Source organism: Cibotium barometz, chromosome 19, assembly GCF_041138505.1.
Source record: "Cibotium barometz isolate CiBa-2024 chromosome 19, ASM4113850v1, whole genome shotgun sequence".
In the NCBI taxonomy this organism is placed as follows: domain Eukaryota; kingdom Viridiplantae; phylum Streptophyta; class Polypodiopsida; order Cyatheales; family Cibotiaceae; genus Cibotium; species Cibotium barometz.
In genome coordinates, this window is record NC_141064.1 from 40,591,097 (window position 1) to 40,603,591 (window position 12,495).

A 12,495-nucleotide genomic window follows, 5' to 3' on the forward strand; every position below is an offset into this window, starting at 1 on the left:
TTGCTTAATCATTGTCTATCACCATGATCAATCCCATTTTAGGATTGTTAACATGGTATCAGAGCTTGGGTGGACTCTTGGTCATGGTGAATACTTATATATAGTTTTTCTTGGTTATGAGTTCTTTGATTAAGCATTATTTTCAGTTAATATGAAAAAACATTATGCACACTCATATTATCATTTGGATTTGCATTTGTAAGGATTTGGAGCTTCCATTCTCAAGTTTGAGAGGAGATTTGCAATAAGAAGGTTGCATAGAAGCTGCCCAAGAGAGTTGCAAATGGGAGTTTTGCAACATGGAAAGCCTGCTCATCATCATGGAAGCTGAAAATGGAGATTTCATCAAGTATGATGGCTATGAAGTCTTCGGTGTCAACAAGGAAGCTGCCAAGGAGACAAAGGTGTCTCAAGAAGGTATTTTGTGATTTTGCCTCAAATTTTTTGGTGTTTTGGGCATAGAGTATGCTCAATGTATTAAGGGCTGCTATGGTGATGGGATTTGGGAATCCCATGTCTCTTGCATATGGCAAGTGACATGCCAGCTTGAGTCCTCGCCGGATACCAATGACAAGGTGTATGGTCCCATAGGGATTGCCTAGTCTATGGATACCGGAAGGCCGAATTCTAGATTATCGGCGGAATGGAATAAGAGAGCCTGGATCTGGCTATGGATTTGAACCTTTGTAATTATTTTTAAATTAAGTCCCTTGTTTTCTAATATTGTTGTATCATTGTTTTAAGTTAAGTGGCTATTTTACTGAACACCGTGTAAGATACCTAATTAATGAACTTGTCTATATATGTCACACAGTGTGGCAGGATTAATTAGAAAACAAAAATGACAGGTGAGTTGGGTGGAAAGTGGGAGGGCGGATCACCCTGATAGCACCATCCTATGGACGGGTGGACCGATTAGTCGGGTAGCTTTCCAACAAAACTAATCAAATGTACTACACTAGGTAAATAAGTCCTTGGGCACTTCTATTCTAGAGGACTAGGTCAACCGTGCCTCACATAGATGGGGAAAAAGGCGTTGCTTCTAGGAATCAAGTAGGTTGGGTACCTTACACATCATCCTAGTATTCTATGCAAAGAAAGACTAAACTTTATACACTATTTTTTCTAAAAGCACCTAAGCTTTGATACCATATATGAATATACATATATGAATATAGCACAACGAAAAGATAGATAGCAAAACAAAGTGTAATAGACAATGCACTAGGTATAGAATGGAGAGAATTTAAAATTATGAGATAGGTACATTGTGATGGTGTTGTCCACCCATGCGCTCTCAAGTAAAGCTTAGATGGCAGTCTAGACAGAATCTGGATGGAGGAAGTACTAAGTGTAAAAGGTGTGGATACTCACAAGCGTTAGATACCTTAGCTTGTGAATTATGTCCATATATAGTGATGCAGGTGGTGTGGTAGATGCGTATACAATGTGGGTGGTTACTTGCATAGACACGATTACCGCCCTCAAAACATGACCAATTGATCCCTGTGGTCCTGGAGAACCCCCTAGCCGAGGCACTTGCCCTAGGCTCCAACTAATGCTTGAACCCTTAACCATCAATGGTCACAATAATGACTCCATCATCCTCTTCTAAGACGAGGTTCCTACCAAAGACAATTGCAGTAATGGCTTCTCCTCATAATGGGGGCCTTTACAAATGTGCACCAAACATAGATGTGAGATATATACTGAGAGGCAGGCATTGAGTGTATGCTAACAAGGCTTAACCTAGCCCCTTCTAATCCCATGGGTTTAGCCTACCACCCTGCCACACTGGGCATATGGAGCCTGGTGTAAACTCACACACCCATAATTAAAATTCCTTACACAACCACATATAGAGTTCACTCACCCACTCCATGGAAAACATTTATTTTCTTCAATAAAACATAAACAATACCTTAACTATCTAATATATAAATCCAAAAATAAATATTTTGATTGTCTCATCGTAAAAACATTGCAGATCACTGTAAAAACCACCAAACTATCTCCTCGACTCCACGATCATGATCCTTAGACCAAGAAGGTATGCATTACTGAGCCCAAAACACTCTCGGATCAGAGTGTTGACTAGAGGAGCCCAACAACTTTCACATCTGACTTTAACACCATGAAAACATCCAAAGGAGCCATTTCCCATGCCACTCCTCCCAGAAGCATGAACACTTCACACATTGATGTCAGGAGCCACATAAGACTAACATGTACATCCAAGCCACCAAACCTCCCGTGCCTGATATACATCGGAGTCACTTTCTATCCCTCACACCAATCATGTTGGGAGCACACCCATGTCCGATATCGAGATGGGTTAAAATCTTGAGCAACCATCTTCGTGAGGCGACTTATCACTCAAATGATATCCACGTGGCATAGCTTGAACTTATGTGATACCTTCATAGGCTTCCACAAAAACAATATCCTAAATGAATACAATGTCAAACAGTATAAGACATGATTCAAGCACAACATGTAATCATGCATCACACATGCAATCGAGACTATGGAAACCATGTAAGTCCAACGAGACATTCTCTACTCTTTAGTCATAACTTTGATTGAAATTTCTCTAGCCGAATGATTTTGTTGGTCTTCACAATTCCACAAATAAAGTTTGGTTCTTGGGGGTTTATCCCGACTTTCTCAACATTTCATCAATCCTTAGACTTCTTACGTATGGTCGTTAAGGTCTTTATCTTACTTAGACAAAATCCTAATTTTATTCAATCTCTTTCCAAGGTCTTAATCAAGTTAAGGATCTAAATTAGTAGCCAAAGTTAAAAAGGTATCCCATACCTCTATAAGAATCTAAGATTTTACACATCTAATCATTTACTTCAGTTTCTTATTACTGAAGTCACTAAGGTCTTATATATAGCTTTAATAATTGATTCTCTCACTTCTAGAGAAAAATATTTCCAATAATTCTCACAACTTCTCCAATTTTGATTTCTAAAGTTCAAAATAAGATTTATACCTTCATTTACCGAATTTCACACCTTAGAAATCTAGAGAGAGAGTTTCTCATCTTTCTCTCTCTAAAATTGTACTCCTAAATTCATTGAATTTATTCTCGTCAAGTTTCCCTAAACTTGTTTTAGAGTTATAACTCTACTTTTTAAACATGACACTCTAAATCTCTTAATTAGAGGTTATATCAGACTTTCTCTCTCTAAAATTATGCCTTCTTTGAGAGATTTTGCCTTTAATGTATTCGTAACTCAGACAATCTTGATAATTTAAAATTAATTTTACAGATTTAAATGTAAAGTTTGGTCCTTGCTTCAGAGACATGGAACTCTCGCATTGCACACATGGGGGGACGTGTATGGAAGCTTCTCAAAAGGAGATGATGCATGGAAGATTCTCAAAACAAGAAGACCATGCAGGGTTCAACCTAAACATTAGAAGACATTTATTTTCCCAAGCTTTGAGCCAGTGATGCATGAATAAACATGCATCCAGAATTTTAGCAAATGTTGCATAGCTACGTATCCATGACTCAACCTAAAAGGCAATGCTATCCAACACCCAAATCCATTGTAAAATATGAATCCTCATAGGTGTATGCATAGCATCTTGGTTGCTCCCCCTTATCGAAGCATCTGACTCTTATGTTTATTGTGTACCTAAATCCATTGTTGCACTCTCATTCGAAACTATTGTTGCACCCAAATCCATTGTTGCACTCTCACTCGAAACTATTGTTGCACCCAAATCCATTGTTGCACTCTCACTCGAAACTATTGTTGCATTCTCACTCGAAACTATTGTTGCATCCTTTATTATTAAGGATGACTGTGGAGTAAGAATGTGATAGTTAAGATTCTTATACTTCTCTATTTACAACCATCACTCTCAAAAACCATTCATTGCTCCTATAGTGGAGGTTCAAGACAAATTAAATTCAAGGTAGATAAGAGGCCACAAAACTATGGTATAAATGTTAATAGCATGGAAATTATAATTCACATATAAACTTGAAAATACATGAAATGTATTTTTAGTAATTTTGTCTTCATAACTCACTAGATTGTGGATGATTTTGTTTTAAAAACTAAAAAGTTTCCTTTTAAAATAGCCCTCAACAGTGTGTGGAGGGCTTCATAAAATAGTGAACGGGTTGTTGGTGATTGTAGTGTGCTCTATAGGGACACAAAAATTGGACAAAAAATAAAGTATATGAGAAAATACCGATTATAATTCACAAACAAACTTGAAAATACTGTATTTTTAGTAGTTTTGTCTGCGTAACTCACTCGATTATGGACAATTTTGTTTTAAAACTAAAAGTTTCCTTTTAAAATAGTCCTCAACACTATGTGGAGGGCTTCGTAAAATAGTGAGTGAACTTTTGGCAATTGTAGTGAGCTCTGTAGACTAAAAAACAAGATATATATGGGAAAATCCTTTTAGTGTAGCGGCGGTTAGAATGTAGTTCGAGGGTCCCAGGTTGTGGGTATGAATCTCCCCTATGTGAGAGCGATGGCACTTGTGTCTGTGGGTGACAACATATGTACTTTCTACTTTCAAACCAAGATCCAAAAATTAAAGAGAAAAAAAATCCTATTTTCATTTATTTATTCATGTATAAATAAAAGGAAATAAGCACTTTATCTGGATGAACAAATGCAAGCAGAAGTGTGTGGCTTGCTACGAAGCCAAAGAGGCCGGGGGCCGAAAACCTACGTCTTCTTCCTTTCTCTCTGTAGACCATCGCCATAGCCGGTTTGCCCTACATGGCTGCAGTAGCCCAGCGCATTGCAGCTGCAGCAGGTGCCCTCAAAGAGCCCCTTGGGCTGAGCCCCAATCCCTACGTGGGCTTTAGAAGCAGTGAGCTTGTTGGTAAGAGAGTGTCCAGGGCCTCCAACAACGTCAGCAGAGTACAGTGCGCTACCGCTGTTGTGCCCAAGAAGAAGGACAACCTGCTCGCAGCCGCTGAACAGCTTTGGCTTCGCGCAGTTGAGAACCCTCTCGAAGGCCTCACCTTTACCCACGAAGAGTTCTCCCAAGCCCTCTCCAAATACGATTTCAGCTTTGAGATTGGTCAGACGGTAAGATATCTGGCTTGTTTCAACTGATGGTGATGGATGATGGAGATGATGGTCTTGATGGAGATGATGGGGATATGGTGATGGAGATGGTCTTGATGGAGATGGGAGATAGAGTTCGTCATGATACTGATGGACCTGATGATGATGCTCGTGCCCTCGAGCCCACCTGGCTATCCAGAACTGCTGAATTTTGCAGCACCATTGTCCATCATGATTCTTGAACGGCCAGACAAGTCTTTGGCGGCTGGTTTGTCCATGAAAAATTGTCACAATACTGTAAATGCGCACTCACACCAAATGAACAGCCCCATGGTGGTGCTAGTGGAGATGGAGCTGGAGGTGGGGAAGGGGAAGGTGACAGAGGTGGTGATAGAGGTGGCGGTGGAGATGTTGGGGGTGACACTGGCAATGATAGAGATAGTGATTGTGATGGTGGAGATGCTCATGCTTGTTCTTGTGTTTGTGATGGTGATGATTTTGAGTCACAAGTGGTGGTAGGTATAGTGATGGTAATGGTGTAAAAAATGGAGATGGTAACGTGATGATGTGGCGAGATGACCAGTGTGGTGATGATGATTGTGCTACACAGCTCATACTTTGGCAAAAGTCATTCCAGCCTTTCTCTTGGATGAAGAAAACATGATCTCTTGTAAATGTGTCACTTCATTTCATTTGGTCTGCAAATTAATAATGGCATTGTCTTGTTTTTGCAGGTGAAAGGGGTGGTCTTTTTGGCTGATAACAATGGGGCCCTGATCGATATTGGTGCTAAAGCACCAGCTTTTTTGCCAACAGGTGAGGCATCCATTCTGAAGCTGAAAAACGTAGAAGAAGTAGGCCTTACTCCAGGTGTAGAAGATGAATTCTATGTCATCAGAGATGATGACGAGAATGGGCGGATGATCTTGAGCCTCAGGAAGCTTCAGTTTGACTTAGCATGGGAGCGCTGCAAGCAACTGCAGGCTGAGGATGCCATCATCAAGGTCCCCGTAAGTATTTGCAATCCAATCTTTTACATGAAGCTCCTCTACAAGTAAGCCAAGGTAATGGTTGTAAATTGAAAGGTTCCTCTCTAATGTTTTAGCTGAAGCAAAATGAGTGCCCACCTCAAAATGGTGGAAGTGATGGTCATAGTTCCTTTTGATTTTTGTGATTTTGAAGATGAAAAGAGTGGGCTGGGATCCCCTAGGTCCGTAAGATCCAACTCTTCAAAAAAATGTATCGTGCTCCATTGGGCCACCAGGGTGAGGCCTTGTTGTGAAGATGAGGGGTTTAAGTTGGGGTAGATTAAGCAACAGAGAAGGAAGGGTTACCATGATAGCCACATGTCGTGCTAGTAGAAATGGGTCAACATGCTTTGTGCATGGACGTAATGGGCCAAAATTTCTGAAAAGTTAGGGAAACTTTAATCACGTTTAGGGCCATTTGGTTTGTTTCTAGGTATTGCATGTAATTAGGACACAGGCCCGCCACCCCTATTCCACGCAATAGCTAGATACAAACCAAGTGGCTCTCTCAAGTTATACTTCTTTGCCTTCTCCCATTTAGGCCCCTATTTCTTTGCCTCTCGTCCTAGCATGGATGGGGTGTGGGATATGGTATATATCGTAGAAGCCATTTAAGGACTAGCATTGGCTAATAGTTGACTATTGGACAGCTAATCCCCATATTGCCTCCTGCCGCTTGGCTTGTAACTAGTGCTTGTTGCCTCGGGAATTTCCTTGCTTGGTGTGCAATCCATGCAAAATTTCACCAACTCTTCGTTCATTCTGTGACCCTTTTTCCTCCTCAAATGTTGCTCACATTAGGGCCTTATGATCCAGCCCATAGCACATAGCATGCATTTATGGAGTCCTGCATGTGATATCCCCTTCTCCTTGTCTGCATTTAGGATTGGTGGAGATGAAAGCCCCTTGCATCATGCAGATCTCGATCTGGATCTAGATCTAGTAGCTCTTTTTCTTTGGCATGTTCAAGCCTAATACGTCTCTCCTGTTAGCATATATCATCTCTTGCTGGTGGCTTTTCTGGTGTTTATGGGGGGCATTTCTATGCTCTGGCATTCCCCATATTTTCCCCCTATTTTATGGGCCTTTGATGTGGGTTGCCCACCCTTTTATGGAGTTTTTCACCTATTTTCAGGTCGTGTGAGGGACTAGGCCAGCTCCTATAGAAGTATATATATGTGCTGCCCTCTTCCTCACATTCATTCATTCCTTGATCATTCTTGCTGCGCACCTTTAGCCCTTTGCCTACAGAGTCCGCTCCTCGCCTACGGGCTGGGTTGTATCCACTCTTTTCTTGAGGATTAGTGCATCATTGCTGTCTTCTCTCCTCTCTCTCTTGGAGCCTCAGCATTTTTGTCATTTGTCTACATCTTTCTGCTGCCCTCTGACATGGTATCAGAGCCTAGAGACGTCTAGACCTGGAACCGCTGATTGGTGTTGATTTTCTGCGTTTTCATTCAAACTTGGTGGCTGTCCTCAGTGGTTCATACCTGCATTTTCTTCTCCGGAGGGGCAGATCTGCGTTTTTTTCTCCTCTCCACTCTCTTTCTTTCCCGCCCACCTTCCCTACTAGTGCAGAGAGCAGCTCTTGGGTTTTTTTGGTGGCTGCGTTTTTCAGAGGAGGTACATCATGGCACTCATCCAACCTCGTGCGGTTCAGATACCCACTCTTCCGACTTTTCATTCATATGCCAAGTTGGATGGCATAAACTATGACATCTAGAAAGTCACGGTGGAAGCAGTCTTGGAGACTTACGATCTTCTGGAGTTCATCACTTGACCGGTCCTTCGGCCCAACCCGGACATCGCAGAGGATGAGGATAGAGGGATGCCCTTACGCATGAAGCTGCTCAATGGGATCGGCTTAATGCCCGTGCTCGGTCGTTCATTCTTCTGAACTCTCAACCTTGAGTCATCGCTCACATCAAACGGGATACCCATGCACATGTTGCTTGGAAGAGACTCTCCGACATCTATGACTGGAAGACACCCATGAAGAGAGTTTCCCTGGAGCTTCAAATGTTGAAGCTTTCACCCACCACTGATTCTACTTCCATGCTGGATCACATCAACAAACTGGGGTCATTGTGATTTGAGATTTCTAGGTGCAGGAAGGAGATTTCCACTGAGGATATGGCCATACGGCTACCTGTTCAAACTTCAATTGTCCCCGAAATATGAGAGTTTCTATTCTTCACTTCTTACCTAAGGACGGACAGAAACCATTACCTGGGATAAGCTGGTGCCTATGGTCCTTGATCAGGAGAGAAGATTCAGGGATTCTTCTTCAAAGAAAGGTATCCAGGCTTTCATTGGATAGAGAGGGGGGCAGCCTAACAAAGGCAAAGGTGGGGCACCTTCTTCTAAGGACTCTAAGGACTCCAAGGACTCAAAGCTGAAGGGGTCTTCAACTTCTAATTCTTCTGGCAACCAAAAGGGTTGTGATTATTGCTCCAAATAGGGGCAGTTATGGTGACAATGTTGGAGTCGCATGCTGGATTTGGAAGGGAAGTCAAAGGACAAAGGGGCAAGTTCATCCACCAAAGTTGTGTAGGAGTCAGCTTTCGTCACCTTGGGGTTTTTCCTATATTCAGGAAAAACCGGATTATCCACATACAATACCATATCATGATAATCATCTACAATGAATCTATAAATCCTAGTTTCATAAAACCTGGCCAATATCCTGTGCGGGTCCTGATTCTTCACCTCAATGCACATAGGCCAACGTTTGGCAATAATCAATTGCGGAAATGCCAAATAATAACCAAGATAGAAAATCCACATAACCTTAGTCATAAAGAAGACGGTGCCGCCGGTACATGATTGGGTACAGATAGTATAGGAGGCTTGTAGGTTGGTACAACACTTAGGGTATCTGGTAGAGCTGGTACAGAACTTAGGACATCTGGGACAACCGGTACAGCAAGCTTGTACAGCCCTTAAAACATCCGATACAGCTGGTACAGCGTTTAGGGCATCTGGTACAGCCGGTACTGCAAGTACAGAGGCTAGTACAGCGGCTGGTATAGCTGGTAGAGGTTGGTACAGCTAGTACAGAGGCTGGTAAAGCAGGTACAGAGGCTGGTACAGCCGGTTCAGATGCTGGTACAATAGGTACATAGGCCAATACAACAATAGTGAGCTTGATCCAACATTTCTTCGTGATAGAATTTCTGCAGCTCAGCTGTAGGCAACCATGAGCATTCTTAATTTATTCTCCATCTTGAAGGGTCCCTAGAATATATTAACCTTCCCAATGTTCTTTTGTCAAACTGTAACCCTAATTGGTCAGCCTAGCATGACAAATGCATTTGAGAGTTGGAGTGGATGTAAGTGACGTCAGTAGATAAATAATGTACAATATTTAGTGTAGGCTGTGTTTCAATGAAGGTGTTATTACTTTATTTATCCTGCCATGCCCATATGTAAAATTTTGAAGTGTCCTTGTGGAGTTTTTTTAGTTGGCCGTGTAACTTGCAGCCTACTCGGCACTATCTGACTATTAATAAGCTGTTGAAGACTTGGAAGCGTGGCACTGGTCCTCTTGATGATAGATTACTTGCGCTTATGCTTTAAACCATGTGCATAAACTACTATCTCATATGTTAGCAGTGAGTAAATTGGGTAATATGTGGACATCAAGACATTGTTTTGGACTCTGGTTTTATTTCTTTGAAATGAGATGGATGGAGGCATCTCTTCTATTATCTTTCAGCACATCCATAATAAGTCATAATTGCTGCTTGTTTACTGTGTCTGAACTTGAATGCTTTGATGTAGCTGGGCCAGTGCTAGCTGTGTTGGAGTGTGGGCTATTGTGCATTTGGACTGTGGATGCACCACTGACTGTTGAATAGATTCCAGGTACTTGCAGCAAACCGGGGCGGTGTTGTAGTAGATGTAGAGGGTTTAAGGGGTTTTGTACCCTTCTCCCACGTGTCTTCGGTGCGCATTTCTCTTCATCAACTTTTAGTGGTCAACTTTGCCTTGGATTCTTTACACCCAAATCTGTCAGCAAGCTAAAGCAGATCTCTTGCTTTCCCATTTTTGTAGAAGACGAGTTTTGAGGACTTGATCGACAAAATCATTCCTCTCAAGTTCATGGAGGTTGATGAAGAGCAGGCACGACTAGTTTTGAGCAACAAGAAGGCCGTGGTGGAGAATCAAACTTCACTGGGCATAGGATCTGTAGTGGAAGGTGTGGTGCAAAGTGTCAAGCCATATGGAGCATTCATTGATATTGGAGGTGTAAGTGGCCTGCTGCACATTAGTCAGATCAGTCATGACAGGATCACGGATGTTGAGAATGTTCTGCAACCGGGTGATAAGCTTAAGGTGATTTGCTTCAAGTTTCTCTCTCTCTCTCTCTCTCCCGAACTCAAAATCCAAAGTGATTGAGAGTGGATGTAACACAATTTTGGCTATCATTGGTACTGATCCTGATCTATTAGAATGTCTTGGAGAAAAGTCTTGATGATACTGTCCTCAAAACAGGTCATGATTCTAAGTCAAGACCGTGAAAGGGGAAGGATTAGTTTGTCGACCAAAAAGCTGGAGCCAACACCTGGAGACATGCTGCGGAATCCAGCACTTGTATATGAATCGGTGAGCTTTGCTGTACTTCCAAACCTCATTTTGCTACTGTATTGATGCATGAACATTGTGTGCTGAAGCATGGTCACCATGAAACTCGTTTCGGTGGCCCTGAAACTCGTTTCACGTTTCGGTGGCCCTGAAACATTTCGTGTGCATCACTGAAACCATTTTGTTTCATGTGGAACAAAAAGTTGTGATTTTTTCTATTGTTTAGCCTCTCTCTATATTTTTAAGCCTTTCACTTCCCTTCTTTTATGTCTCTTTTGCTCTCCTTTCTTCAATGGTGACATTATAAGCAATATATTTTCATATTGTCATGCATATATCGTTTCGATCTACTGTTTCATTGTGCACCTATCCACATTTGAAACGTTTCATTCCAAAATAGATCGTTTCGACAGCAGCGAAACGTTTCAGCAATGAAACGTTTCGTGGTGACCTTGTGCTGAAGTAATTTTAATGATCTTTCCAGGCCGAGGAGATGGCTCAGACGTTCCGGCAAAGAATAGCTCAAGCCGAGGCTGCAGCACGGGCCGAAGAGCTGAGAATGAGTCAAGAGGTGAGAGTATGGTTAGCTCTGAGGAGCTTTGTTTTTCTAGATTCTGTAGATGATCCGTAACCTGTCTGTGTGCATGTGCATGTGTGTACAGAGAAAGAAAGACAGATTTATTAATGTTTACGAAAGACCCAAAGGGTCTACGAGACCAAAAAGTGTTACAAAAAGCTCCTTGTGTAGGCTATGTACAGAGAAAAAAAGAAAGAATGAAAGATTTATTAATGTTTAACAGTCTCAAGGGTCTGTGAGACCAAATAGTGTTACAAAAGTTACTTGTGTAGTGTTTCAAAAGTTCCTTGTGTAGACTAAAGATTATAAACATGGAAATAAAAAGTGACTAAATAAAATAGGGTGGCCTACTACACGGGCCCTATATGTACACACACACACAAACACACACACACAGAGAAGGGGGGGCTGGGCAGGGATGTGAAATTGGGTCCCTGCTGTGGGAGCCCTCATTCACCACCAGGCTATGTGCGTGTGGGAACTCCTAAGGAAATTTTCACACATTTCTTGTGTATTTTTGAAACCTGTTTGATGGCTTGTTGTAAGATAATCCTGAGCTTGTCATTACTGGTCCTTGGCTTGCAGGGTGGAAGCTTTGGTTTTAAATCAGATTCAGGCTTAGGGAGCTTGGGTCTAGCCCTTGATGAACTGGACCTTAGCTCAGTACCAGCAGCTGCTGTGGAGGCGTAAGCGAGAGAAAGAGGCCATGTGTGGCTTCTAATTTGTCAAAGTTGCCAATGGCATACATGCTCCTCATGGACATTGTTTTTGTTCCCCTAGCAAATGGCAATGGGGAAAGTAGGATTTCCACGTTCTTTTTCCTGAATGTAAAGTCATTGCCCTTGGTAATTGGAACCTAGGACTTGGGTAATGGAAGGTATTCTTTGAAAATTTCATCTCTGTACATTGGTCCTCTGATCTCAAAGTTCACTGTTTTTCCGTTCATCGAGCTGCCTTTCTTGAAGGCCCAACTTGCCTTTCTTAAGGTGATTCCTAAGAGCTCAAAATTGCAGCAAGCTTTGGCTTTGTATTGTCTCTTTCAGGTAAGCCTTTCAGTAGGATGATGGGCATACATCTTAGTTGTAACCACCTCATACATGAGACAAACTAAAATAGAAAATAAGTATAAGTGCAAGTACAAATATAAAAATATATAGATTTATACATCTATTTATATATGAATGTTTAAACTCCATGGAAAGAACACTAGTAGGCTATTCATAAACCAATGGATCAATGAAATTGA

At 41.7% G+C, this 12,495-nt stretch overlaps 1 protein-coding gene across 1 annotated transcript; it reads left to right on the forward strand.

The window, feature by feature from the left end:
• Positions 1-4,642: 4,642 nt before the first annotated feature.
• LOC147628593 (small ribosomal subunit protein bS1c-like) lies at positions 4,643-12,275 on the forward strand. Its single transcript, XM_086813790.1, has 7 exons — positions 4,643-5,078; positions 5,792-6,067; positions 9,953-10,033; positions 10,142-10,423; positions 10,583-10,693; positions 11,157-11,243; positions 11,835-12,275. The coding sequence occupies exons 1-7, from the start codon at positions 4,764-4,766 to the stop codon at positions 11,937-11,939; spliced, it is 1,257 nt and encodes a 418-aa protein (XP_086669916.1). The 5' UTR covers positions 4,643-4,763; the 3' UTR covers positions 11,940-12,275.
• The last annotated feature ends 220 nt before the right edge of the window (positions 12,276-12,495 follow it).